The sequence below is a fragment of the Leptodactylus fuscus genome, chromosome 1 (assembly GCF_031893055.1).
Source record: "Leptodactylus fuscus isolate aLepFus1 chromosome 1, aLepFus1.hap2, whole genome shotgun sequence".
NCBI lineage: Eukaryota > Metazoa > Chordata > Amphibia > Anura > Leptodactylidae > Leptodactylus > Leptodactylus fuscus.
Window position 1 is genome coordinate 306,789,359 of NC_134265.1, and position 27,608 is coordinate 306,816,966.

Genomic DNA, 27,608 nt, shown 5'->3' on the forward strand with positions numbered 1-27,608 from the left:
ACAGTAGGATGAAAGCCTTTAAGATCCCTCTAGTGCCAACCAAAGACGGAGCTCTATCCGACCACATTTTGAGATTTTGAGCTGTGTCCATAAAACAGAAGCTACAATTGGTGTAAAAATGTTTTCTGAGATTAATAAGTGCAGAAAAGGTGAACATTCATTATAGAACATGCCACATCATTTCTTTATGCCCTAAAAGTCTGGCAATTATATTCATTCCATTCTTCAAGGGGTGGCCCAGTTTCAGAAAGTAAATGTTATCGTTCGTATATTGAAATTTCTACAATTTTCCAATATACTGATTCAATTCCTCGTTCATCTAGATCTCTACTTGCTGTAATCTGTTTACATCTAGTGAATAAAAATCATGTGATATACAGTCCGTGGTCATTTGATATATAGTTGTGCTAAAAAAAGTTTACATACCCCAGCATCATTTTGTTTTGGTTTTTTTGGCCTTTTTTCAGAGAGTATGAATAACACAAAAACTTTTTTCCACTCATGGTTAGTGGTTGGTTGAAGCCATTTATTGTTAGGCAGGGTTCACACTACCGTTGGATTCCAATATGAAGGTGTCCGTTTAGGCTGGGTCCACAGAAGTGTCGTTGTCCGATGCTAATGTCCGCGCACAAGTAGAATTTAGCTTTCCGCCTGAAAAAAATCGGACATCTTTGTAAACGTACACTTAAAGAGGACCTTTCACCATATCCGGGCACAGGCAGTTCTATATACTGCCAGAAAGCTGACAGTGCGCTGAATTCAGCGCACTGTCGGCTTTCCCGATCTGTGCCCGGTGTGAAGAGCTTACGGCCCGGTACCGTAGCTCTTCTATGGTCAGAAGGGCGTTTCTGACTGTTAGCCAGAGACGTCCTTCTGCCTCGCGGCACCAATCGCGCTGTACTGTGGAGCCGGGAGGAACGCCGATAGCGCTTTACACCGGGCACGGATCGGGAAAGCCGACAGTGCGCTGAATTCAGCGCACTGTCAGCTTTCTGGCAGTATATAACACTGCCTGTGCCCAGATATGGTGAAAGGTCCTCTTTAAGGACATCCACGGACAGTAAAGGACACTACATGATGTCCCATTTAAAATAATGCAAATTGTAAACGGACACAGCTAGTGTTCAATGCTAAAATCTTGCGCAGACATTAGCATCGGACACTAGCTGTCGGACACAGACTCTAGTGTAAACACCCCCTTAAAAGAAAAAAAACCCCAAAAAACGGACACCTATCACAACACACATTAACTGATGGTAATGTGTCTGCTTTTTTAACTCATCCATTTAATGGATCAGTTAAAAAAAAAACAAAAAACGGACACATTAGTATCAGTGTCTGGTTTTTTGTTTTTTTTTATAGTGTCTTTTGGTTTTTTTTTTTTTTTTTTTTACTCTGTTTATGAGCATGCGCAGAAAATGGACACAAAAAACGGACAGTAACTGATGGCTATCAGTTACTGTCCGTTATATGTCTGTTGCCCATAGACCTCAATGTTAAAGGGACTCTATCAGCAAAATTATGCTAATAGAGCCCCACATATGCGTGAATAGCCTTTCAAAAAGGCTATTCAGGCACTGTAAATGTTATATTAAATCCCGGTCCCGTTTTTAAATAAAAGCATTAAAATATATATGCAAATTTTACCGAATGTGCACCATGGGCGGGGATGCACGATGTGACGTCGGCTTCAGGCACGCCTGCTTCTTCTGTCTTCTTGTAGTAACGCCCTCTGGTTCCATGTCGTCTTCCGGCATCTTCTCTTCAAATCCCGCGCCTGCGTAGTAGCGCTTCCCTCCGGAGCGCTACTGTGCAGGCTCACTCGCGAACTGCCATTAAGTAAAATGGCGAGTGAGCCTGCACAGTAGCGCTCTGGAGGGAAGCGCTATTACGCAGGCGCGGGATTTGAAGAGAAGAAGCCGGAAGACACGGAACCAGAGGGCGTTACACATCTGCGCCCCAGCCTACATTATGCAGGTTTTCGTTTCCTGCACAAAACTGGGCAGGAGACGGAAACCTGCAGTCAGTTTTCAAACCCATTCATTTGAATGGTTTTGGAAACTGTCTGGCCATGAGCGCTGGTGAGCACTTTGTGGTCTCCACGGCGAAACCGTGTTTTTTTTGTTTTTTTTTGTTTTTTTTTTTTAACTGGACACAAAGTTGGACGTGCAGGACTCCAGTTAAAAAAAAAACCACACAAACAAAAAAAAACTATTTTGCCACGGAGAGCACAAAACGCTCCCTGGTGCTCATGGCCGGGCACTGTCTGTCGGGTTTCCGTCTTCTGTCTGCAGAAGACAGAAACCCAACAGACTGAGATCGGGCGCAGATGTGAACGAGCCCTGACCGGCATTGTCAATTCCTTGGATATCTTAATGAATCCCTTTGCTGTTTTATACAGTTCAACTACCTTTTCCCGTAGATCCGTGGACAATTCTTTTGCTTTCCCCATGACTCGCTGCCAGAAACTCACTGAGCTTTTAAGCACACACTGATTTCTAGCAAACAGGTCACAGGCGTGGATATTGCCTTTAGTAGCCATTCAAACCCCTTTGTGTCAACTTCTGGCCATGTTATCGGGCCAAAATCACCAGGGTATGTGAACTTTTGAACAGGGTCATTTTGATGTTTTTGGTTGTCATTTTGATGTAAAAAGAGAAAACCCAGAAGTTTGACAATAAATTACTTCACCCAACCACTAACCATGAGTGGAGAAAAGGTTTTTGTTATGATTCATATTCTCTGAAAAAAAGGCCAAAAAATCTGCCGAAGTATGTAAACTTTTTAGCTCAACTGTACAATCCGTGATCATATAATGTACACACCAGTGCACAGCTTGTTATAGTCACAGCACAGTAATCCATCATCTGTCTTGTAGTGAGCTATGCCCAGCACATGTCCTTGGACCGTATATCACATGAATTTTATTCACCAGAAGTAAACCGCAAGTAGAGATTTAGAAAACGGCGAGGAATTGATGTAGACAGCATATTGGAAAATGATGTACTGTATACACTCGAGTATAAGCCGACCCGAATATAAGCCGAGGCCCCTAATTTTACCACAAAAAACTGGGAAAACTTATTCACTCGAGTATAAGGGGGGGGGGGGGGAGAGAGCAGCAGCTACTGGAAAATTTCAAAAATTAAAATGTTCGGAGTTTTTGGGTGCAGTAGATGCTGGGGAAGGGGAGGGGGTGTTTTGGTTGTCTGTCTGCCCGCCCCTTCCCTAAGCTTGAGGACTTTTTTTTTTTTTTTTTTTCCCCCCCATTTGGAATTCAGCCTGGCTGAATATAGGGTATCTGTAGTGCCCCTATTAACCCCTTCCTGACAGAAGAGGAGCACAGCAGATACACTATATTCAGTAGACACAGGATACCTAATGTGTTTGTTTCACAGTCATTTTCTACTTTTATATGTATTCTAGGGAAAGGAGGGATTTAGAGCTTTTATTTTATTTTTATAATATTTTTTTTAAAGGTTGTTTTTTTTTTTTTTTTTTTTTAATTCACTATTTTATGGGAGAATCTATACATTACTATTGCGGCTGGTCTTAGCCACCCCCCAAAAAAGAAAATAATTTTTTTTTTTTTTTTTGCTTGACTCAAGTATAAGCCGAGGAGGGCTTTTTCAGCACAAAAACTGTGCTGAAAAACTCTGCTTATACTCGAGTATATACAGTAACTTTTCCTTACAGCAAAAATAGTTATTGTTTATACAATTGGACAACCCCTTTAAGTACAACTGCTGTATGTCTGTGAGCATATCTTCTATACATTATATTCTTCTAAATGTTTAGATTGCTGGGATCTTGTATTGAACATAACTATTTGCCATGAATGGTTTGAGTTGTCGGGTAATTTTGTTTCTGGAACCTTCAATATGTTCCTTCTGGTTTGTAGCACTTTGGTTTTTGAGATGTTCAAAGGGATTCTTTCATCATCTTCATTGTGCTATAACTACTGGCAGCATTAAGTCGCAACAGGTTCCTTCTTTCCAAACTGTGTGAAGTACTGCAGCGTTTCAGAACATGCATTGTTGTACATAGTCCAGCGCAGGGACAGGTGTCCTCCGGGTGATCTTATGTATATTTACACAGGTCATCTTAAGGTCGCTTATTCTCCATAATTGGCACAATCACTACCCCTTGTAAAGGGGCCTTTAGAAACCCATTCCCAACTTTTCACCCCTCAATTTTTAGCTTCATGGATGGCAAATATTTAACAACTTTTCAGATATTTTTTTTTTTTTTTTTTATACCAGCTTTTTCATAGTGAACAAAACACCTGTCTGTAGTTTCCTTCCAGTCAGGCAGATGGAAGAATAAAATCTTTGTTTAAAAATCTTGTATGAATGTTTAGAGAGACTAACTATAATATAAGATCTATATTGTATATACGGTATGATATAAAAGCAGTGGCAATAAGTCTAAAGGGTCGAGGACAGTGCAGTTCACTTTGCGATAGCCTCATGTGGTGTTACATTTTACGTTTGCATGTTTTCAACTTGGTGCAGTCTAACAAACTAAATTGTTCAATAAAGGAGGTATCTCTTAGTCGACCACGAATTGAGGAGAATCTAGGGAGCTCGTTGTCACAAATGAAATGTTCACACCCTGTCATCAATACTTCTCCAATGAGTAAGAGACCGCTCGGGAATAAAAGGGAAATGAGGTCAAGTAAGACTTGTCTTCAGCAGCATGGATTACAGATAAAGGTATATATCATAATAACCCATTACTTAGAGTATGTATTCTGTTGCTATGTGTATGTTAGTCATTCGCAAAGCGTATCTTTTTTTTTTTTTTTTTTTTTTTTTTTTTATAAATAAAAGGAGGTTGTTCATCAATTTTAGACTGATGGACTTCCAACCCTGGATTCGTACCATTCACTCGAATATCCAGAAAAGCCCAAACCAAAAAAATATGGTGTCCTGAGCACTACACTGGAACGGGACAGCGCTACAATGCCCAGAAAAAAAACCTGTTAAAAAATATATATATGTGTGTTATAAGGACTATCAGGCTTTTAAACACTCCTTCTTGTGAAAACTCACTGGCAATATTCTAACACTTTAACTTGTTTTATGTTGCATCTGTACATTTTTATTTTTTCTTAAACCTATCTGACTACTAGATCAGAGCTTCCTTTTCTGTCCTGTGCTGTGTGGCTGACTTACTTTGCACTACAGGGGTAACTCGGCATCTGTCAGATCCCTTCCAAAACTTGCCCTATTTGTATGTAGTAGCAGAGTAGCATCACACAGCACATACTACCCTGCCCTGCCTTATGCTTGTAACATCCAATAGGGAGTAACCTTTAGACTAAGGCTGAGTCCCCACTTTGGGGAAACGCAGCTTCTTTTGTTGCAGATTTTGCTGCAGTTTTTTAAGCCAAACCTAGGAAAGGCTAAAAAAAGGAATGGGAAATTGATAGGAAGTTCTTATACTTCTCCATTCTGATCAATCCACTCCTGCCTTTGGCTCAAAAAACCGCTGCAACAAAAAAAAGCTGCATTTCTGCAACATGGGGCCTCAGCCTAAAGCAGGGTATCATAAGAATACTTACATATAGTAGAGAAAAAACGTGTGCACCCTGCACATCAGCTATTCTCTTCATCTTGTTTGTTACTGAGGATTTTCTCCCTGTAAATTCTAAAGGTGTCTTTTTTTGGAATGCTAGCTATTCCTTTCAACTGCACCATGCACTTGCACACCTGGTTAAGTGTGCACATGTTCTCAATGGAAAGTTAGGATTAAGCCAGTGTTACTCCCCTCCCCCGACTAGTGTAATCTAATGTGTGTCAGAGGGAGGATCCTCTGAGAAATGCAGGTTGTAGATTAAGTATACACGAAGATTTGCATGTACGTGTTTATAGGAAAATGGCACAGACTACACATGGGTGATATCTGCAGGTTCTCTAAGGACACATTAATGAGCCCAGGCTGTGAGACTGATAGGAATAGGACCTATCCTGAGTGTGGTCCCCTTCACTCACCATAAGAATATAATGGGTCAGTGTGCTAAACATTAAAAACTGTGCTAGCACACGGATAATGCAAACGGCATCTTTAGTTTCCTACAGGACTCTCACATTACACATGAGTTGCTGTCATTTCTGATCTATATTATTATTAGTATTGAGATCATTGGGTAATGTTTGTGCAGCTTTCTTTATTTTGCTTACAGATAAATGAGTTGACTGAGTGTTAAAAAAAAAAAAAAAAAAAAAAAGAAAATTTTTAAACCAGTGGCTGTAACTGTTATAAAAGTAAAAACTGAGCCGCCAGTAGTCTCCAAACGCTGGCATCATGCATCCCCTATAAGCCTGTTACAGTTCAGCATATGACTAAATTTCACGTCATGTGTTTTGTCGCTGTAAAGGGAGTCTATCATTACCGAGATCATTTTTTGAATAAGCATATCTTTACCTGGCCTTTATAAAGTCTATTCTAGGCATACCTGTCATGTGCGAGGTTTTAATTGCGCTGTACATGACTAGCTGCTCTGGAAGCAGAAGAAAGGTGTAGAAGGAGGGATTGTCTTTAAAGAAGGGGGCGGTGAGAAACTGAGGCGGCTGATGACGAAGGGGTGCTCAGGGCACAGGGATAACACCCCTGGTGCTCCCTAAAGAGCAATTTTTTATGAAGAAAACTGATATTCAAAAAACTGCAGCGAGGATTAAGGAATGACAGGTACGCCTAGAATAGCCTTTCTAAAGGCCATGTAAAGATAAGCTTATTAAAAAAAAAAAAAGATCTAGGCATGATAGACTCCCATTAAATCTTTATATTTGTGACTTGTAAGGCTAGGAACGACAAGTCGGGATAATGTTCTAGGGAAATCACATCTTCAGCCTCCATCATTCATTTTACCATTACTGTCTGAAAGTAACCATTGGCGCTTATGGATTGTGTCTAGTTATACACTCAGCGGCAGGTCTACGGGATCGATAGGCCAAACCACTGACTCGGACTCCTCTATAATTCCACAACCAGACTCTGACTCCTTGATAAATGACAGGCATGTTCAGACAAACTGCAAAGCTCCTCTAATGCATGAAAAAAGCTAGTGAGTTCCTATGAAACTAAATATGTAACAAACTAAACATCTAATTATTTTTAATTCTATAATTGTTATTGTGGTCGTTTGTAATATGATATGACACTGCAGCGATTTAGCCAACTGTATGACTTTCAGTTAACTCTGCTACATCTGTATGTATGAACAATTAAATTGGGGTTTTGCTATACACGCATGCTTATCCAAGCAGGGCCTGCGTGTATATGGGGATGTTAGAAGAGATTCTTAACAAAAATGGAATTTGAGCTTTTACTTGGGACATATCAGTCTGCATGCATGTTCAACTTGTTTAGCAAAAAAGCTAGAAAAATTGTGGATTTAAGATGGGTCAGTGAAGTCCAGCACATGGTAGATAAAAGCGTCATCTGCCCTGCACTTATAATAAATCCATTACGATTTGTGTATTTTAGGGACCTTGTATAGTTTTCCTCAGGAAGGACTAGTTTGGTTTAGTACTTGCTTTCTCAGAGATTCAGCTGTGGCAAGTTCATCTTTTCTAATAGTTACTATTTTATCTTCAGGCAATAGATCCTCAGCAGGAGGCCAAGGAAGAACTGAAAAATATGAAGAAACAGCATGCACTACTGACTAGGATGCTACAGCAACAAGAGCAACTCAGGGCTTTGAAGGGAAGGCAAGCTGCTCTCCTCGCTTTACAGCACAAGGCTGAGCAAGCTATTGCTGTCATGGATGAATCTGGTAAGGGGCTAGGTTACAGTGTTCACCTCTGTCCTCGTGTCTTGAAGGACAGGGAACCCACATTGTAGAGACTGTCTTCTAGCACAAGTTTGTTTTATCTGGGATGGGAATAAGCCTTTAAGCTTTCCATTAGTATTCACGCTTAATACACCTCAATCGGATACAAGTAATATCCAGTCCTGTTTTAATTGGTTTTCTTTAATTGTCTCAGTTGTTACAGAAACTACAGGAAGTGTGTCCGGGTTGAGTTTAACATCTGAGCTAAATGAAGAATTGAATGACCTTATTCAACGCTTTCACAATCAGCTACATGACGTTCAGGTACTGCACAAAATATTTAGTCTTTCGTAGGCTTAGATTTCATGATATAATTTTATATAATAATCGTAATAATAATTCTATTATATAATTCAGTATAAGGAAAATGTTTGTTTTGGTACCGTGTTAGCCAGTGGTTATAAAATATAAAAAACAAAAAAAACTTTGCAAGTCTTCAGTAGGTGATACCTTTTTTAATGGCTAACTCATAATGATGACAGAATATGACGTTTCGAAGCTTTCCTCTGAGCTGCTTCTTCAGATATAACTAAAAACCACTTTCTAGAGGCTGCATATTTATGTACAACAGGACACAGGGCTAGAATTACAGGAGGGAGGGGGGGAAGAGGCTTATTACTATATACTTATAACAACAAACAATCAATTGCCAGATCCCTCAGTTCTTATCTTAATGGCTGTCTTAATGATGTGTATAAAAAGACATAAACCCACGTGAGATGTTCATCCCATTGTCCAACGTCTGGAATAGGGTCATGGCCTTGTACTCATAAATCAGTCGCTGTTTCCTTGATTTAAAGTTCCCTTTTAAGATCAAGATTTTCATGTCATTGGTGATATTATGATCTTCCTGGCAAAAATGACTTGGCACGGGAAGATCAGTTCTCTGTTGTTTGATTGTATGGCGATGTGAATTAATTCTCATTCTGAGTTTCTGACCAGTCTCTCCAACATACAGATTTTCAGTGGAACATTTGGTGCAAATGATCAAATACACCACATTAGGTGTGTTACAGGTGAACGTACCTGGGATTTGATATTCCCTGTTAGAGTTTGGTATCTCTATCTTGTCAGTGGTCAGTATGTGGGGGCAGGTTTTGCACCTCTTCTGTCCACATGGAAATGTTCCTTTGTTAGTTGGAGGTGACAGTGAGCTGCTAATAATCATATTCCTGAGGTTTGGTGGCTGTCTGTAGCATAGGAGAGGGGGGTCAGAAAATATGGATTTTAGACGATTGTCTTTTTGCAGTAGTGGATGTAATTTGCGTGTGATTCCTCTCAGCGTCTCCAGGTGGGGGTTGTATGTGACAACCAGGGGTACCCGAGTGTTCTCCTGTTTGGTATTGTATTTTAATAACTCCGATCTTGGTATCCTGGTGGCTCTGGTGATTTGGTTATCAACTGTTCTTGGATGGTAACCCTGCCTCAAGAATGTGTTTTTGAGGCCCCCAAGGTGTTCGTCCCTATCTGCAGGGTTTGAACATATGCGATGGTATCTGATGGCCTGGCTGTATACAATGGAGTTCTTTATGTGTTTAGGATGAAAACTATCCCATCTTAGGTACGTAGGGCGGTCAATTGGTTACCGATACAGCGATGTCTCAATTTTGTTGTATAATCACTTGTTTTTCTAACTTTATACGACCCATATAGAATGTTGACTGATTAGTTCACCCCTTTTATTTGAGCCTTACTCTGGCAAAATGCAGACTTTGGCCACTGTGTAATACCACATAGTTCCTGGTATTCAGATGAATGGATGTCCATAGATGACCTACACAGGTTGAGTTGCCAACTGAGCTGGAACTGTGGCTTGTGAGTGCAGGGGAGCACCTATACCAATTTCCATATACTCCAATAGGGATGTAGCACAATGTTAATGCCTTTCCTTTCTGACCTTATGTCTTGCTGCATCAGTATGACATAACTGAGTCTGAAATAGGCTAAGCACATTATATAGAAGGTTTTTCAATTTGCATAAGATGTAAACTGGTCTTCAGGATTAGAATATTGATGGCTTATTTCTTAAAATAAGTTATCAGTATAAGATTGGTGGGGGTCAGACTGCTACTTTTATTCAGTTGAAAGGGACAAAGCTGCTTTACCCTGCACCACTGTTACTAAGTGCTACTGCCCCTTCAAACAGCTTCGGGGGGGAAAGGGGCAAGCTGGGAGTTGGACTCCTCTTGACCTGACCCTTTCCTGATGATACATGATCAGTATTCTGATCTTGCAAAACACGTTAACATTTTAAGAACTTAAAGCAGTTGCCCGACACTTTTATAGAACACTTGGTTGTGCTGCTGATAGGGCCCAATAAAGTCAAAATAAATAAATAAACTGCAGTGACATACTGTGTGTGATGAGGGCGCCGATGAGGCCTGTGGTTCACCACGGGTTACTTAGCACAAGACATCACGGCTAACATCTGCCGAGGCGGCCTGTAAACAGTTGCTGCTGGAACTGGGGGACTATGGAGAGGTGAGTAATTAATTAATTAATTTATTTATTTATTTATTTTTGAGGTGGGGGTGGAGATTTGATTAGCCCTGTCAATAGCACAACTTAGTGTTTTAGAAAAGGGTCCTGCAACCGTTTTCTCTTGTTTCCTGTGTTCCTATGACATGGCAGCATCCTGGTTTTCTATTTTATCTAATTCAAATATGTGAAATATAACATTCTGTAGCTTATATTGTATTGATTTAATTCTGTGGTTGCTTTCAGAGTCCACCAGTTCCAGATAACAGACGACAAGCCGAAAGCTTGTCCCTAACAAGAGCGGTTTCTCAAAGTTTAAACTCTTCCATATCAGAGCCTGCTTCTGAAGAGAGGGGTCCACTTTTCAGTAAAGTGGGAGTGTTGTTAGAAAAGAAACAAAAAATGGACTCCATATTGGGAGAACTCCATACACTACAGGATCACCATCTGAATAACACTACGTGTAAGTACATTAAAATGAAAGACTAAATATAGAAAACATTTACATAAAAATGTAGAATTTTGTACGTTTTCTTGCCTATTTTATTATATCTGCTATTGTCTATTTTAACGAAGAGCTCTGCTTTAGTGTCAGCGGTAAGCCTGCTCGGGGGTCTGCAATCTGGGAAGCCTTTTCTAGTAAGGGATCTCTCAATTTAACATTTCTTATGCAGTCTGAGTTTTATGGTCTAGAGTAGACTCCGACTGCTGAAAATGGACTCAATAATGTGAATGGGGTCGTACAAACACCCTCGGCCCGCATGAGATCTTAAACAGTTTTTTGTTTTATTTTTTGTTTTTGTGCTTTTTTTCATATACCAAACAGGTGCAGTGTTGATGTGACCCCTACAGCCAAACATTGCTCTTTTCTTAGGTAGCATTAGGAAGCATAAATGCATATTTGATTTATAGACACCATCCCCCCAGCCTGACTGCTTTTTATTTGGTGTTTTTGACCCCAGACAACGCCTTTAAGAATGTGTTTGTGTTTATATTGGGAATAGGATGATGGAAATGGTATTAGTATGAGCATAACTGTTCATATTTTTGGATTTTGGGTCTTCAGCGTGTACATTTTTCTTCTCATGCAGCTATACTCTGTAACAGGGGTCTTTGACTAAAAGCAATGACGATTGTCCATTCTTTTATCGGTATGCGACTAACCTATCTTTCTTTCAGTTGTGTGTTCTGCTGGCTCTCCTCAACGAGTTATGGATCAAAGGAGCATAGGTTCAACTTCTTCTACTAATCCAATTCCTGAAAACAGGGCATTGAACAGTCCAGCCAGAGGAGCAGCTTGTTCTTCAGTTTCCATGAATGGCAGTGAAGATGAAGAAAACCAAAACCCTGCAGAAAAGCTTAAGTATGTTTCTTGCCGTCACCTACACGTGATAAAGTAACCTTATACCTGCCATTGCCTAAGATCAGTATCCACAACAAATGCTGTTCACCTTACATTACTATTGTTTCCGTTTTATTTGTACAGTAAATGTTAAGGTGACTTTATGCTTCTATATTACTACAGCTTCTATATTACTACATTTATTTTTATTCATAACGGAAAAAGAAGAGCGTTTAATAGCATGCGAATCTGAGAAGAAACAGGAAAGAATACAAGAAAAGAACAGGATGTGTATTGTGTGTTTCCTTAAAGGGGTATTTCCATGCACATAACCATTTTTAAATTTGTAGATAATTAAAAGATAAACATTTTTGCAATATAGGTGATTAAACATTTTGCATAATTTTAACCCTTACACGATATCTGCTGTACTAGTATGGCGGATGCCTGGTGCTTAACTATGACAGTCGCCATAGCCGATGGGTGTCTACTGTTCTGTTTTATACAGTAGACACCCAGTGCTAATGTCCCCGGTTGGTGCTCACACCGATCGGGGGCATTAATCCCTCCGGCGACTTGGTCAAAGCTGACCAAGGCGCCATTTTCCCAGTGGCGCGTGGGCACCACCATTTATCCAGCGATCGTAAGCACCCAGAGCAAGCTCCGGGTCCGAGATCATGCGGCCAAGACAGTGGGGAGCCTTGTGAAGGCTTCCCGGCCTGTCATTCACTGGCATCTATTGCAGTCTCCTCTGTGTAGCCTGCAATAGAAGCCCCGCTATTTTGCAATGAATTAGCATTGTAATGCATTGCATTAGTGATCAGACCCCCTGGGGTTCAAGACCCCTAAGGGGTCTAATAAATGCATAAAGATTTTTTTTAAGAAAGTAAAAAAAATATATTAAAAAAGTGTTAAATTCAATTTACCCCCCCTTCCCTAGTACACACATAAAAGTATGTAAATATTGTGAATCACCTACACATTAGTCTTGTCTTGTCTTGACTCTACCTTGTCTTGATCGGTTGCCAGTGGATACGACCATGAATGCAGGAACTTTCTAAGGTCAGAAAATCCGCCATGATTTCCTTATTGTAGCCGGGATATCTTCTGATACATGTAGTGTTCCTGTCTGATAACACGGCTACAGTAAGAAAGTCATGGCCGGGTTTCTGACAAGTCCCAGACCATAGAAAGTTTCTGCATTTGTTGTCGTATTTTGGCAAACGATCAAGACAGAAACTTATAACCGCAAGATATTTAAAGAAATTCTTTTAAACTTTGCAGAATTTTTAAAGGGGTTGTCCCATCACAAGGATCCTATCTATACTGCTTGTTGTTAATGTGGATTTAAGACTTTTCCTAAATACATTGTTTCAGCAGAACTGCTTTGTTTGTCCACTATCTTACTTTATTCAATTCTTTGTGGCCACAGCCCTGACTTAGCTGCTCATGAGTCAAGTGATGTATCTGCTGCTCTCAGGGGGGAGGGAGGAGGGGCTAAGTGCAGGGAGCGAGCCTGTGTTTCTAGCTATTCCTGTGTCTACACCACGTGACCTAGCTTTCTGCACTCAGATAGGGGAGAGGAGCTGCTTTCATTTCTTCTGTTCTCCCAGTTATCAGGCTAGCTAATTCAATTGTGTTCATTATGGCAGAGACAGGTAGTCTCTGTATGTAACACAGAATGGAGTTGCTGCTGCCTGTACTTCATAGTCCAATATGGGTGGGTGGAGCAACACACTAATTTGGGGGTGGAGCTAAACGGCAGGTTGCATGTGAAACCCCGCCCACCAAATGATGCAAGAAACCAGGAAGAAAGAAGATTTTACAGCAGTGAAGACTGGTGAGTATGCGACGTGGGAATACCCCTTTAATCACTTGTATTTGCAAAAATGTTTCACTTTTCATTATCTACAAATTTTAAAAATGGTAATGTACTTGGGAATACCCCTTTAACAGTGAAAATGCCTCTCCTTTGAATTTTTATTTGTTGTTAATGGATGTGTGCTTGGAAAATAATAAGCATAAAATAAAAAATGTTATTACTATCAACCAATTGATTTACCTTTCCTTAGGACTAAATTTTTCCAGTAACAACTTGTAGCTGTAGGATATAATCCAATTTAATGCTTATCTTATCAATATTGGATCGACGGGCATGGCATTTTTTTTTTATTTTTTTTTATTTTTTCATGCTGATGACTTATGGCCTATCCCTTGGAAAGGTCATCTGTATGAGAACTTTGGGGATCTGACGCCCAGATCCCACATAGATCAGCTGTTGCAGTAGCCTCCAGGCGCTGAAAGCTGCTATTGGATGGACAGTGCGTGCAGCATGTAATAGGAGTGGTGCAGCATTTCCCCGGCACCTCCGCTGTGCATTGGACAGGGCTGCTACGCTGCTCTGATTACTTGAATAAGAGAGGTGCAGCAAACACTGGCCATCCAGTAGTAGCTCCTAGTATCAGGAGGCTGCTTCAACAGCTGATCTGTGTGGGGGTCTGGCTTTCTGATTCCCACAAACAGATGACCTATTCTGTGGATGGGATAAATTGTGGTATCAACAAGTATGATGTTAGCTTTCAAATAGGGTAAAATTGGTTAGCCATTCTGAAACTCAAACAATTTTAAAGCATTTTCAGCTCCTTCCTGTGTAGATACTAAATTCTCATTTTCTGTTTATGCAGAAAATTGAAAGAAGTTCGTAAGCGGCTTAATGAGCTGCGGGATTTGGTTCGATATTATGAGCAGACCTCAGACATGATCACGGATGCTGTCAATGAAAACACTAAAGATGAGGAAGATGAAGAAACTGAAGATTCATGGATTGAATCTGATCAGGAAGTGAATCAGCCAGTCACTAACATCAGGTGAAAATTCCTACTTTGTATAGTTTTTTTGTTTTTGTTTTTTTTCTTTTTTCTTCATCAGTTACACTTTTTTCTCCCCATTGTGATAATGCTCCTCAAACAGGGATTAAAAAATAAATAAGGTAATTTGCTGAATATGGAAATGATTTTAAAAAATGTGGCTGTTTACGTGAAAAGGGCCCAGATCGTTGATACTAATTATAGAGAAAATAGTCCAAAACATATTTGGGTAAAAAAATCACAATTTTGTTTTATGCAAAAATTTTATTTAAAAATATGTCAATTGTGCTTTCAATAAAAATTTTTTTGCTGTTTCGGACAATGTTACACCATAACCGTTACAATGATACCAAGAACTCCATATCGACAGTGTGGGCCCTTTTCACATAAACAGCCACAAATGGTAATAATTATAGTAAGTTTATCAGTGAATCAATCCAGTGTGGATCAACTTAAAAGTGTATTCCTATTAAAGGAATTTATCTCTATCGGATAGTTATGTCTAACAGGTTTGGTTTCCATTTTCAGGACCCTCAGTTGTGGTTCCAGCCTGTTTAAAACACAAAAACACCCAGGTCTAGTAATCCTGGAGTTTGCAGCAACCAAACCTGCTCTAAAGGCGCCTTAGAAAAATGGCAAACGTCAGTGTAAGGCTCAGTTTCCACGGAGTAACGCGCCACGCATTCAGACACGTATACATGTGTCCGAGTGTGAGTGCTCAAAACAGATCCCATTCACTTCAATGTTGAAATCAATGAGTTAAAAAGCCTCCCATTGATTTCAATGGGATCTGTTTTGAGTGCTCACACTGACATGTGTATACGTGTCTGAATGCGCGGCGCGTTACTCCGTGGAAACGGAGCCTAAAAATACATATATACATACACTACCAAATACTGCGATGTAAAAAACTAAAAATTCCTTAGACCAAAGTTGACTATCCCAAAAAAGAGTGGCTATTACCGTCTGAAGGTGCTCCCTCTGCACCCCTCATTTAGTCAAACATTTCAGTGTATTGTTCTTATCCTATGACTGTTTAAAATGTAGACAGAACGATGACAGGGAGAACATAGCCTGTCCTTGAATAGTATCTGGGTATCTTAAAGGGGGTTTATCACCCAACTTATCAATTTTAAACTATTGCCATGGTAACGTAGCCTTCATAAGGCCAAAGTCCGGGCACACCTTTACAATCTGCATCCTCCCCATACCTTTCTTATAAATGCAGTTGTTTTGGCTATGCTATTCAGGTCCAGGCAGCACAGGGGGGCGTTAACAAACTTACTAGAGCACATCCACGTCATGTAGCAAAACGCCTCTTTTAGTCGTTGGTTCTATCCCTGTCTTTCTTTTTAGAGCTGTGTCACTGGCAGCTTCGTGATGTCGGGTGTTTTGCAAATCCTGAGCAGTTGAGCAGGTTTGGCTGTGACTTGAAGTATGCTCAGCTATTTCGGGTCATAGCCAAGCGTACGGTGCATGTTTAGTACGCCGTGCTATACTGCATGGGCGCTAGATTTGTGAGCTCAAGTCAAGCATGACCACAGAAATGGGATTTATAAGAAATAGATTCACTTTAATAAAATGGCTGCTATTTGGGATCAGTTCATGCTCTTGTTCATTGTCTCTTATTTGTCCATCAGATCACTTGACCCAGAATGGTGAATTGGATTGGTCAGAGCACACTGATGTTCTCCAGCTTTGAGACTTATTCATGCACAAGTTATCCCTTCAGCCTCACATGCATAAAAGTTATTGGCCAATGAAATGAGACACTAAAAACTTAAAATATATATAACCTAATAGTCCATATGGAAATCATGAACTATACAGTATATAGCATGTATGTCAGACGTTAGAGGGTGTCAAGTGACATCCAGAAATAGATGACTAAGTACTGTAAAATGCAGCTCTGATCTACCTGTACAAGGCATAGACTGATAACCTGTGGCTTATTCTTACATGTACACCTTTCTTTCTTCCTATAGAAACCCGCAGCATATGAGTAGCTGGGGAGCAGTAAATAGCATCACTAATTCCCAGTGTGGTGTAAATAACAGAGATGAAAGGCCGTGTAATACGGACTGTGAAATAAACAACAGATCTGCAGTGAATTTAAGAAGCTTCAATGTGTCATCTGCATTAGGTATGCTCCAGCGAGTAATATTGTGAATGCCTGTCTGTAATCTGATGCCGGTGACCTCGGCCATGGTCTTAGATATGTCCATTATCAGTTTTAAGCTCTCTTCCTTTGTTTCTCTTTCAGTTGTTGTTTTAGTTTGAACTTCTCCTGGATTCACATCCAGCAAAATGTCTGGGCTTCTCTGTCCATGTATATGTAATACCCCAGGCCTTATTTATATTTATTTTTTATTTATATATTTGTATATGGAACTTCTGAGCTACTGTTTAGGTTGAATTAGTTTGCTGTATACGTGCTTTGCACTTACAGGATGCATTTTGCTCACCGTAGTACAAGTCCATCCATGTCGCAGAAATAAACATGAAAAAAACAAGCATACCATGGTTTTTCAGCAGCATGCTTATTATGTCACAGATATGGCATAAATCTGCAGCACAAATTTTACTCCCTCAATACAAATGCGTGAAAAATCAGCACCAAATTCCGCAGTCAGTCTTCCATCCGTGGTTTATAATGGCAGACTGAGATTGAAGCAGGATTCTGCATTTTACTGCAAATTCCACAGTTTCAGCCTCAGAGTCTGTGGCCAAAGTTGTTCTCCTGATTATCCCCAAGTCATTTCCATTGCAGAAAGCTAAAGGCACCTTAAATTCCACTTCTGTTTAAGGGGCCACACGGTGGCTCAGTGGTTAGCACTGCAGCCTTGCAGTGCTGGAGTACTTGGTTCGAATCCTGCCAAGGGCAAAAAAATCCATCTGCAAGGAGTTTGTATGTTCTCCCCATGTTTGTGTGGATTTCCTCCCATTCTCCAAAAAAGACATACTGATAGGGAAAAAAATGTGCATTGTGAGCTCTATGTGGGGCTCACAATCTACATTTAAAAAATAAATAAATAAAAAAAATTCCACTTCTGTTTTAGCTGTGTGTACATGTCAGTACTGATCCATATTATCTAAGCTTCGGTGACTTTTACAGACATCAAGCAAATATTATGACCTCTAATGGAGTATGCTGCACATCAGGCAGGGCGATTAATCGAAATGTAACCAAAACTGAATGTCAACCTGGATAACCAATGTTACTTTGTTCACATCAGTTATTACAATATTTGTACTTTTGTTTGGAACGAGCAAAAACTAATATACTGTGAGAAGCTAAGGAAACAATGTTAGGTTTGGTTGGCATCTGCGTTTGGGCCATTCCATTCCCCTCCTTGCACGAAAAATGTTCTGGAAGCAGCGCTTTTCTCTCATTTTTCGTGGAGAAAACATTATAGTCTATGGGGGTTTGCGGGTTTCTTTAGGTAACTGCTTCTTTCATGCGGATTAGGTCTCCGTTCGGGGGGTCCTCAAGCAGACTCCCTGAACGGAAACCCATGCACAGATGTGAACTGGCCTTACTTACCTCTCCTGCACAACTCCTTCTGTCTTTTGTACTTGTGACTGACATCAGGGATTACCGATAGGGCCTCAGCGTCAATTGATGTCATGATGCAAGAGGAGATCCCATGCTCCCCTGTACTGCTCTGTTAGTACAATAATTGTACATTTCAGAGCAGGGGGTCGGGGGAGGTCACCTGAGGGAACCTGCAGCCCAGTACAAGGTGATCCATAGCTTTGGTCTGTACCGTGGTCCAGTGGTTGTACACCTCTGCACTAGGGCATCATGCCTCATGTATATGCCTCGGCACTGCCATGTGACTAAACCAGGAGAAGAGAGCCTTGTGCCACATAGATATGCCTTGGGTGCCGAGTCCAGCGCTAGTGCCAGGGTTGCTGAGCCCTGCCCTACAGTGATTTCAGTTCAATATAACCAGGGCCTGGTCTTGTGGTCATTTTATGTCTGTGTGCATTCATCCAGAGTCTGAAAATGCTGCTGTTAATATTAAATAGTACATTTCATTTGATGATTTCTGTCTTGTAGAATGCCTTTATAACAGAGATACAAAGGATAAAAGAGATGATAGAATTGAAGGGCTTGTTGACGAAGATGTAGATGAAGATCCGGTCAGTGTAGCTACTCTGTCTAGCAGAAGTAGTGTCACAGAAGATGACCAAAATGAAGATGATTTTGAAGAAAAGTTTAACAGACTGATCGCTGCTAAACAGAAACTAAGGCAGCTACAGGACCTTGTCGCAATGGTATGTGGTGGTATTTGGAGATCTGTTTTACTGTGTTTATTCTTTATCATGTTATGCCTTCACCGAGAAAATGTAGCAAGATAGTGTGGGGAAGGTTACTCGGTGACACGGACCCAAAAAACAAGACAGGGACGCAAAAATGTGCAGCAAACTGGTTTATTTGTAAAAAAAAAAAAATAAACAAACCTTGACTTCAGGCACAGATAAGCCAAACAAAACACAGCCTTAACTTCAGGCAAAAATAAAACAAATTCCTGCTCGTCCGAGTGACTAAAGAAACAAAAGTAATAACCTACCTTACTACCAGCCACATGAAAAACACAAATTGGTCTCTCCAGACTTAGGGTTACAGGACAGACCCAGTCACTTCCTCTTCTCCCAGTATCTGCCATGAAGTGCAGGCTCTGCAGACTCTTATGGCCCAATAACGAGCTGGGCTGAGGCCTTCTCCAGACCTGGCCCTGGACCACACATAAGTCAGGAATCTGGGGCTGATATAGCGGGGCTCCAGCACTTCGCCTTTCACCTTCTCACAGTAGTCATTCATACTAAGTTTGTAGTGGCTCAAATACCTGTCATGATGACAATCCATCTTTAAAATAGGGCAGTATATTTGGATCACTGTGGGAACAGCATATAAAGAATCTGTCTCGTTTTAACCCCAGTAGAGTGTTCCTTAGATCAGATTAAAGTGAGTAAAATTCCATACAAAGTAAGTGCAAATTGTAACATATGCAATAACCGGCTGCACATCCAAAAATAAATCTTTATTATAGAACACAAAAAAATCCAAAGATCGAGATCCTCAGCCCCAATAAAAAGAGCAAAGGGAAACTTCTACTATACCCTACTACTGGTTAAATGCAAGTAAACGCCATATACAGGGTAAGAATATCACATATAAACTGTCTCATATCATAAGTTAATAAAATAAAACCTTAAATCACCACAATAATACAGTATTATTATTTATTTATTGGTATAGCACCATTAATTCCATGGTGCTGTACATCTGAGGGTTACATATGGTACACAAAGTGTACAGAACAAATACAATATGAACAGTGACCGACTGGCACAGTGGGATAGAGGGCCCACTTGGGCTTACAATCTAAAACCAGTATGAGAGGTTCATAAATAATATTACTGTATTGAATATTGATCCTGTTAATGATGGGAAACTGCAGTTGTAGGATCCCCGGGCGTTTCGCTGTGTATGATCAAGACTTTGTGCAGTCAAAGTATCTCTCAACATTTTGCACCATGATGATTTTATTATGAACATAAATAAAGCTACTTTAGATTTCTTAAGAGACCTGCTGGATTGCAGATTTCTATATGTTTTGTGTATTCACAGTGGTCCCTGATGAAGCTGTGATACACAGCAATACAAATCACTGGGGGCTTGACCGTCACTTCACATTCACTTCTGGTGACATAGCGGCACAACCCCTTTAAGCTTTTTATACAGTAAGGATATGTTTCAGTATGTAACGTAGGATCCTATCTTAACTCTTTGTTTGTGATTTCTTTTTAAGTATGGCGATGATACAGAGTCTGAAACAACAGCTGCTGAGAGGCCGACCATTGGCGCCCATGTTTTACCTGAAGAGACAAATGCAAATCAGCAACCAAATAATACCCGTCCCAATGCTTCTAAAGCACAAAAAGATGTTGCACTTAAGGAACAAGCAAGGTAACGGTAGTTCATTTATTTTTTTTCTATCCTTTTGCAGTTTGGAGATTTGTCTGAACTGTTTTACTTCCCTTTAGAGAGAATGGCTTTGACTCTGTGGGATTTACAAGACCGTTCTGTAGCATTTTTACTCTTACCCCTTGCTCCGTGAGTTGACTTCTGCTGAGGATGGATTCACACCAGTGCTTAAACTCCGTTCAGGGTTTTCATCCCTGAACCTGCTTAAAAAAATGCTTTTTTTCCCCCTCTTCATTTTTTGCCCTTTTCGGGTGGCTACCCGATGGACTCCATTATAGTCTGTGAGGCCTGCAGGTTTCCGTGGGTAACTACTTTTTAAAACAGATTAGGTTTCTGTTTGGGGGTCCCCAAGCGGACCCCCCCAACAGAAGCTTAAACGTAGGTGTGAACCTAGCGTCAGGCTATCCAGGGCGGCTGTGCTTAGTTTAAGTTAGCCTTTTAAGCTCTTCAAAAATAAATAGTGAAAGTACACTAAAATATAACTATTAATAAATATTGCTAAAAGTAAAAAAAAATGGCTAAAATTAGAAACAGCCAGTGTTAATAGGGCAAAAAGGGTATTCGGACAGAAAACTACTGTGTGATATATAATTGGTATAAGTGAGACTTAGCACCGGGATTCCTCTTGTTTGATATTACCCATAGGTTTTATTAGGAGTCCATGCATACACACCGTTATCGTGCCTGATAGTAGCAGGGCAATCACACAACAAGCTAGCTAAGACCAGTGCAAGACTGGACGAATCCCTTGCTAGCCACTAGACTGGAGGATAATTTTCACCCCTGTGTTCTAAATCTGTCCAAAACCACACACTCAATACAGTCACAATTGGAGTGACCCCACGCACAATCACATATAAATTTTTAGGTCTAAAGGCCTGATGTGTTTCAACTGAACAAGCCAGTTCATCAGAGGCAACAAAAGGACCAGAACCAGGCAACAGTGATGGTCTGAAGACTGGATATTAGAGCGTGACGTGCCCTGCAGCCGGTTGGCTATGATACTGAGCCGAGTTTTGTTAGCCTTTTAAGCTGTTAAATCAATATAAACATTGATGTTACAGGGAAAAGTTCTATGAAACTAAACTACAACAGCAGCAGCAAGAGCTGAAACAGTTACAAGAAGAAAGGAAAAAGCTTATTGAAATTCAGGAAAAAATTCAAACTTTGCGGAAAGCGTGTCCTGACCTCCAGGTATGTGAAATTTTTATAGTGTGGGTCCAAAAATTTATACCTCTATGATGTGAGGTGGCTTTTGCAGAGACCTTAAAGAGGACCCTTCATGTCCTCGATACATGCGGTTTTATATACCGCTAGAAAGCTGAAAGTGCTCTGAATTCAGCATACTGTCAGTTTTCCCGTTATGTGACCCGGGGGAAGAGAGAGTGTGCATTTACTGATATCTCTTCACTTTCAGAAGGTTGCTTCTGACAGTCTAGCTGGGAACGCCCCTCCTGACAGTTTGTCCGTAGCTTTGTACTGTCAGAGGGAGCGTTCCTTAACACCCAGCCATGATGCTTCTGACAGAACTAGTCCATAGACTAGTACTGGGGGGTCTTTCCTCACCGCTCAGTTTCATTCCTGGGCGGTAAAGAACGCCCCCTCTGATAGTACAGGGCTATGAAAAAGTACTGTCAGGAGGGACGTTCCTCACAGCCCAGCTAGACTGTCAGGAAGGCCCTTCTGACAGTGAAGAGCTATCGGTAAATGCGCCAGCATCTCTTTTCCTGGGGCACATAACGGGAAAGCTGAGAGTGCGCTGAATTCAGCGCACTGTCAGCTTTCTAGCGGTATATAAAACCTCATGTGCCCGAGAATATGAAAGGTTCTCTTTAAGCGTAGCAATACCAAAATAGCATTTGCAGCCATACATTTATTCAGGCTTTAGCTTGAAAAATTATAACCAAATGGAAAGAGCTAATATCGGCTTTATCAATCTGTTCAGAAGGAAACTGCTTTTTCTGCATGTATTTACAAAAGATGTCCGTTTTCTGTATCCTCTGTCCCAGCTTATGTCTGAGCCAGTATGAGCTGCTGCAGTGAGTAGCCATATAGATTCCGCCACTAAAAAATAACTGATTGTTGTCTTAATCTACCAGGCCTGCAATGATCAGCTTATTCCTAAGGTTCTAGTAATCTCACACAGATGTGACCAGTCTATGAAAATGCAGGATTGTTGACCGATGCGGAAATGTACTGCATTTCACATTCCGCGCTAAGTGAATAACTATCTAACCTCATCTCCACATTGCAGAAAATGCTTGTATGGGAGGAGGCAAAAATGGAAAATTCATTGTAGAAGTATTGAATAACTGTTTTTTGGATTGCATTTTCCTGCTTCATTTTTGCAGTGTTTCCTCCCTGTGGTGTTGCTGTATTTTCTGAAAACCACGGTGATAGAGTAGAATGGAATAGAATGAAAACCAAGGCGATTCTGCAATATAGCACACTACAAAAGTGTGTTCACCGTTTTTTTCTTCTTCCCTATTTTCTGCATTTAGTTGTCTACGTCCACTGCTGGAACATCAAGACGAATGCCAACAACAGCGTCCACTCCAGAGGTTAATGATATCTGTCCTGAAGTCATGCCAAGCATGCCAGATCCTGAAGATTCATCTTCTGTAGATAATGAAGTAAGAAGTGTCAAGAATCCTAAAAATCTAAAGGGGAATGTCTTATATGTCTGAATTGAGTTGTTTCTGTAGCATGTGTATGGCTGTTTTCCGTTCCCATTCAGATAATTTAGACCTTCACAGAAATTTCCGTAATAAATCTACTTCATATATCCAATATACATTAATATATACCGTATACACTTGAGTATAAGCCGACACGAATCTAAGCCGAGACCCCTAATTTTACCACAAAAAAACTGGGAAAACTTATTGACTCGAGTATAAGCCTAGGGAGGGGGGGGATCCACCATTGCAGATAAAAAGTCTGGTCATGTGCTTTACAGCTTAGTAACTCCATGGGGATCATAGTAATAGCAGTTAACCCCATCATGTCCCTCACATTAACCCCCTGTGTGACTTACATAAGAGTTACTGATATGTGGGAGATATGGAGGTAATAATTCGGTATCTTCATAATTAAGGTCCTTCATTAGAACCCTCATGTGGCACACATATTATATGGGACACACAGGGGTTAATATGAGGGACATGATGGGGTTAACTGCTATTAATGTGAGGCACATGGAGTTACTGAAACTAAATTAATAATCCCAAATGCCTGACATTAATAGGCAGAGTAATAGGCACAGCAGGTCCCTGTGTGTGTCACGTTACTGCAGCTTCCTCTCCTCCATACAGCAGACATCTTCCATAAGACACAATGAATCCTGGCCACTCATCTGCAGGGTAGATGCTAAATCCTAGTGGGCTAAAGGACCTCTAATGGCGTCATGACCATATGATCGGACTCTGGTGTGGGCGGAGCTACTAGGATTTAGACTCAACCTTATCTGCAGATGTTACATACCAGTGGCTACAGGACCTTTGATAACATCACAGTCACGTGACCTCGTGACAAGCCAATAAAAGAGCAGTAGCACTAAAGGACCTCCCTCTTCCAGGTCCTTCCAGTTTTCTGTGCTTCGTGGACCCTGACTCGTGTATAAGCCAAGGAGATCTTTATCAGCATGAAAAATGTCAGCTTTGACTGAGGCGCCATTTTCCCGGCGGTTCGTGGGCGCCGCCATTTTCCTGGTGATCGCTGACACCCGGAGTAAGCTCTGGGGCCGACGTCATGTTACTATGACAGCTGGGAGCCTTGTGAAGACTCCCCGGCTTGTCATTACATTGCTTCTATTGCAGGGTATGCTACATAGCCTGCAATAGAAGTGCCGGTATTTTGCAATTCATGGCAATGCATTATCATTGTAATGCATTGCATTAGTGATCAGACTCCCTGAGGTTCAAGACCCCTAGGGCAGTGATGGCGAACCTTTTAGAGACCGAGTGCCCAAACTGCAACCCAAAACCCAAAAAATTTTCGCGGAGTGCCAACACGACAATATAGACTTAATACTATGCGGATCCACAATTGCGGACAGTTACTGACCAAAAATTAGTCATGTGGGGCTTTACAGAGCTTTCAATAATACAAACAACGTTGTACTGAAATGTAAAGGTCTCGGCATTTGGTACTTTGAACAATTAATTTTCACTATTTACATCGCACAGGATCTGTTTTATAGTTACCGTGTAATATTCTTACATCCTGTACTAATATCACGTCTGCTATAAAACAGATACTGTGTGATATAAATAGTGAGGGGACCCCAGACAGTATTATATGCTCTGCAGTGGGCCCACCACACAATATTATATTCTCCACAGTACCACAGTAGCCCCCCAGTGTTATATGCTCCGCAGTAGGTGTGTGTCCCCCCACAGGATTATATGCTCCACAGTGGCATCCACACACAGTATTGTGTGCTTATAAATAGGCCCCCCCCCCCCCAGTATTATATGCTCTTTAGTACACCCCCCAGTATTATACACTCCCCCCAGTATTATAAGCCCCCTCAGTATTATACACTCCCCCCAGTATTATACACTCCCCCCAGTATTATAAGCCCCCTCAGTATTATACACCCCACCCAGTATTATAAGCCCCCCCCAGTATTATACACTCCCCCCCAGTATTATAAGCCCCCTCAGTATTATACACTCCCCCCAGTATTATACACTCCCCCCAGTATTATACACCCCACCCAGTATTATACACTCCCCCCCCAGTATCATACACCCCACCAAGTATTATAAGCGCTCCCCCCAACATCATATACACAGTGAGCCACTCTCATACTCACCCCTGAAGAGCCGCCGGCATCCACCTTCTTGTCACTGGCGGCGCTGATGACGTCATCGCGCCCGCGTCGGGGCAGAGGTCAAACTCTGCAGCCAGTGTAGGCCGCGGTCGCGCGATCCGCGGCCTACCCTGACAGCTTTCAGCTGTATGTGCATTTGCACATACAACTGAAGGCAGTGATCGCTCATCAACTGGGAATCCTGTACCGGATTCCCTGTTAGTGAGCGATCCGGGCGACCGCACGCGTGCCAGCATGGGGGGCTCTGCGTGCCCTCTCTGGCACGCGTGCCATAGGTTCGCCATCACTGCCCTAGGGGGTCTAATAAATGCAAAAAAAAAAAAAAGTAAAAAAAATATAAAAATTTTAAAAAGTATTAAATTCAAAGTGCCCCCCTTACTGTAGAACACATCTAAAAGTAGTTACATACTGTGACACACATACATGTTAGGTATCCCTGTGTCCGAAATCGCCCACTCTACAAAGCTATAAAATTATTTTTCCTGTACGGTAAACGCCGTAGCGAGAAATAGTCAAAAGTGCCAAATCGCCGTTTTTTCGCTGTTTTGATTCTGATAAAAATTTGAATAAAAAGTAATCAAAGCAATAGCATTTCCCGAAAATGGTAGAACTAAAAAGTACACCCAGCCCTGCAAAAAACGACGCCCTCTGCATCCCCGTACACGGACGTATAAAAAAGTTACGGCTGTCAGAATATGGCGAGTTTTAGGAAAAACATTTTTTAACACAGTTTTGGATTTTTTTAGGGGTCAAAATGTAAATAAAGGGGGCCACACGGTGGCTCAGTGGTTAGCACTGCAGCCTTGCAGCGCTGGGGTCCTCGGTTCAAATCCCGCCAAGGGCAAAAAACCATCTGCAAGGAGTTTGTATGTTCTCCCCGTGTTTGCATGGATTTCCATCCCACATTCCAAAAAAGACATAATGATAGGGAAAAAAATGTACATTGTGAGCTCTATGTGGGGCTCACAATCTACATTTAAAAAATAAATAAAATGTAAATAAAACCATATAAATTTGGTTTCCCCGGAATCGTACCAAAACACAGAATACAGGTGACAGGTCATTTTGGCTGCACAGTGAACGCCGTAAAACCGAAGGCCGTAAAAAAGTCACAGAAATGCATTTTTTTCTTCAAATTTACCCCATTCTAAAAAAATTTCCAGTTTCCCAGTACATTATACAGAATAATTAATGGTAGCATCATGAAGAAAAATTTGTCCCGCAAAAATTAAGACCTTATATGGCTCTGGGAGCGGAGAAATAAAAAAGTTATGGGGTTTAGAAGGTGGGGAGTCAAAAACGAAAATCAAAAAATGCCATCGGCGGGAAGGGGTTAATACTTGATCTGTTACACTTTTTATTCAGGTATGGACAGAGATACGCAGACACCAAATTTTAAGAGAAGATTTGCGGCAAAGAAGGAAACAGCTTGAGTCATTGATGGCTGAGCATCAAAGAAGACAAGGAATCCCTGACACCACTTCAGCTGGCTCTTTAAGAAGTGATGACTCTGAGTCACATAGTCTCCAGCACCAAAGCAGAACTGAGAAGTGAGTCCTAAACATGGTGCATAGATTTATTCTAACCATTCATTTTACTGCTGTGACATGTGTGGCTAGCATTAAAGGGCTTCCCTGGCCCAACTGCATTGATTACCTATCCTCAATGGGTTTTTACACCTGGAGCCAGCTGATCAGCTGTTTTGAAGAGACTATATTGTTTGGGTGAGCGTGGTGGTCTCTATACTGAAAGCACAGTGCTGTACTTTGGATAGGTCATCAGACTTAAAAGGCCTGAAATCCCCTTTGTTTACAGAAATGGCCTGATAAATTCCATGACCTCTGCCAACGGGAGGCCCCTAAAACATTAGATGACCCGCTGATACCGCATGTTCCGCTGATATGACATCACGTGTATGGCCAGCCTAAGGCTAGTAGTATTGTTTGATTTCATTTCATAGGCTATATTTCACTTTTTTTTTTTTTTTCTCATTAGAACAATGGCAACTTGGGGGGGATCCACACAGTGTGCTCTTGATGATGAGGATGATGATGACGACGACGATGAAGCTTGCATATCTGATGTCAATCAGGCAGAAGAAGAGGAGGAGGAAGAGGAACAAGAAAATACATTCCGAGAAAATATCCCTTATCCCCCAAGCAACATAAATCAGAGTGGTTTTAGTGGGAAGAGCAATAAAAATGGGTTAGTGAATGTATATTTAAAGATGGCATGTTTCTTATCAAAGAACG

General features: G+C 41.0%; 1 protein-coding gene across 5 annotated transcripts in view; it reads left to right on the forward strand.

The window, feature by feature from the left end:
- The window catches only part of PCM1 (pericentriolar material 1), a 75,257-nt gene that overhangs the window by 20,257 nt on the left and 27,392 nt on the right, over positions 1-27,608 (forward strand). For all 5 annotated transcript variants that reach the window (XM_075258771.1, XM_075258767.1, XM_075258769.1 and 2 more), the window contains 12 exons: positions 7,603-7,780; positions 7,992-8,101; positions 10,562-10,778; positions 11,495-11,678; positions 14,342-14,524; positions 16,510-16,667; positions 18,588-18,805; positions 20,344-20,501; positions 21,584-21,713; positions 23,021-23,152; positions 26,722-26,906; positions 27,352-27,561. In XM_075258771.1, the coding sequence (XP_075114872.1) occupies positions 7,603-7,780; positions 7,992-8,101; positions 10,562-10,778; positions 11,495-11,678; positions 14,342-14,524; positions 16,510-16,667; positions 18,588-18,805; positions 20,344-20,501; positions 21,584-21,713; positions 23,021-23,152; positions 26,722-26,906; positions 27,352-27,561 (2,063 nt within the window). The remainder of the gene's footprint in view (positions 1-7,602; positions 7,781-7,991; positions 8,102-10,561; positions 10,779-11,494; positions 11,679-14,341; positions 14,525-16,509; positions 16,668-18,587; positions 18,806-20,343; positions 20,502-21,583; positions 21,714-23,020; positions 23,153-26,721; positions 26,907-27,351; positions 27,562-27,608) is intronic.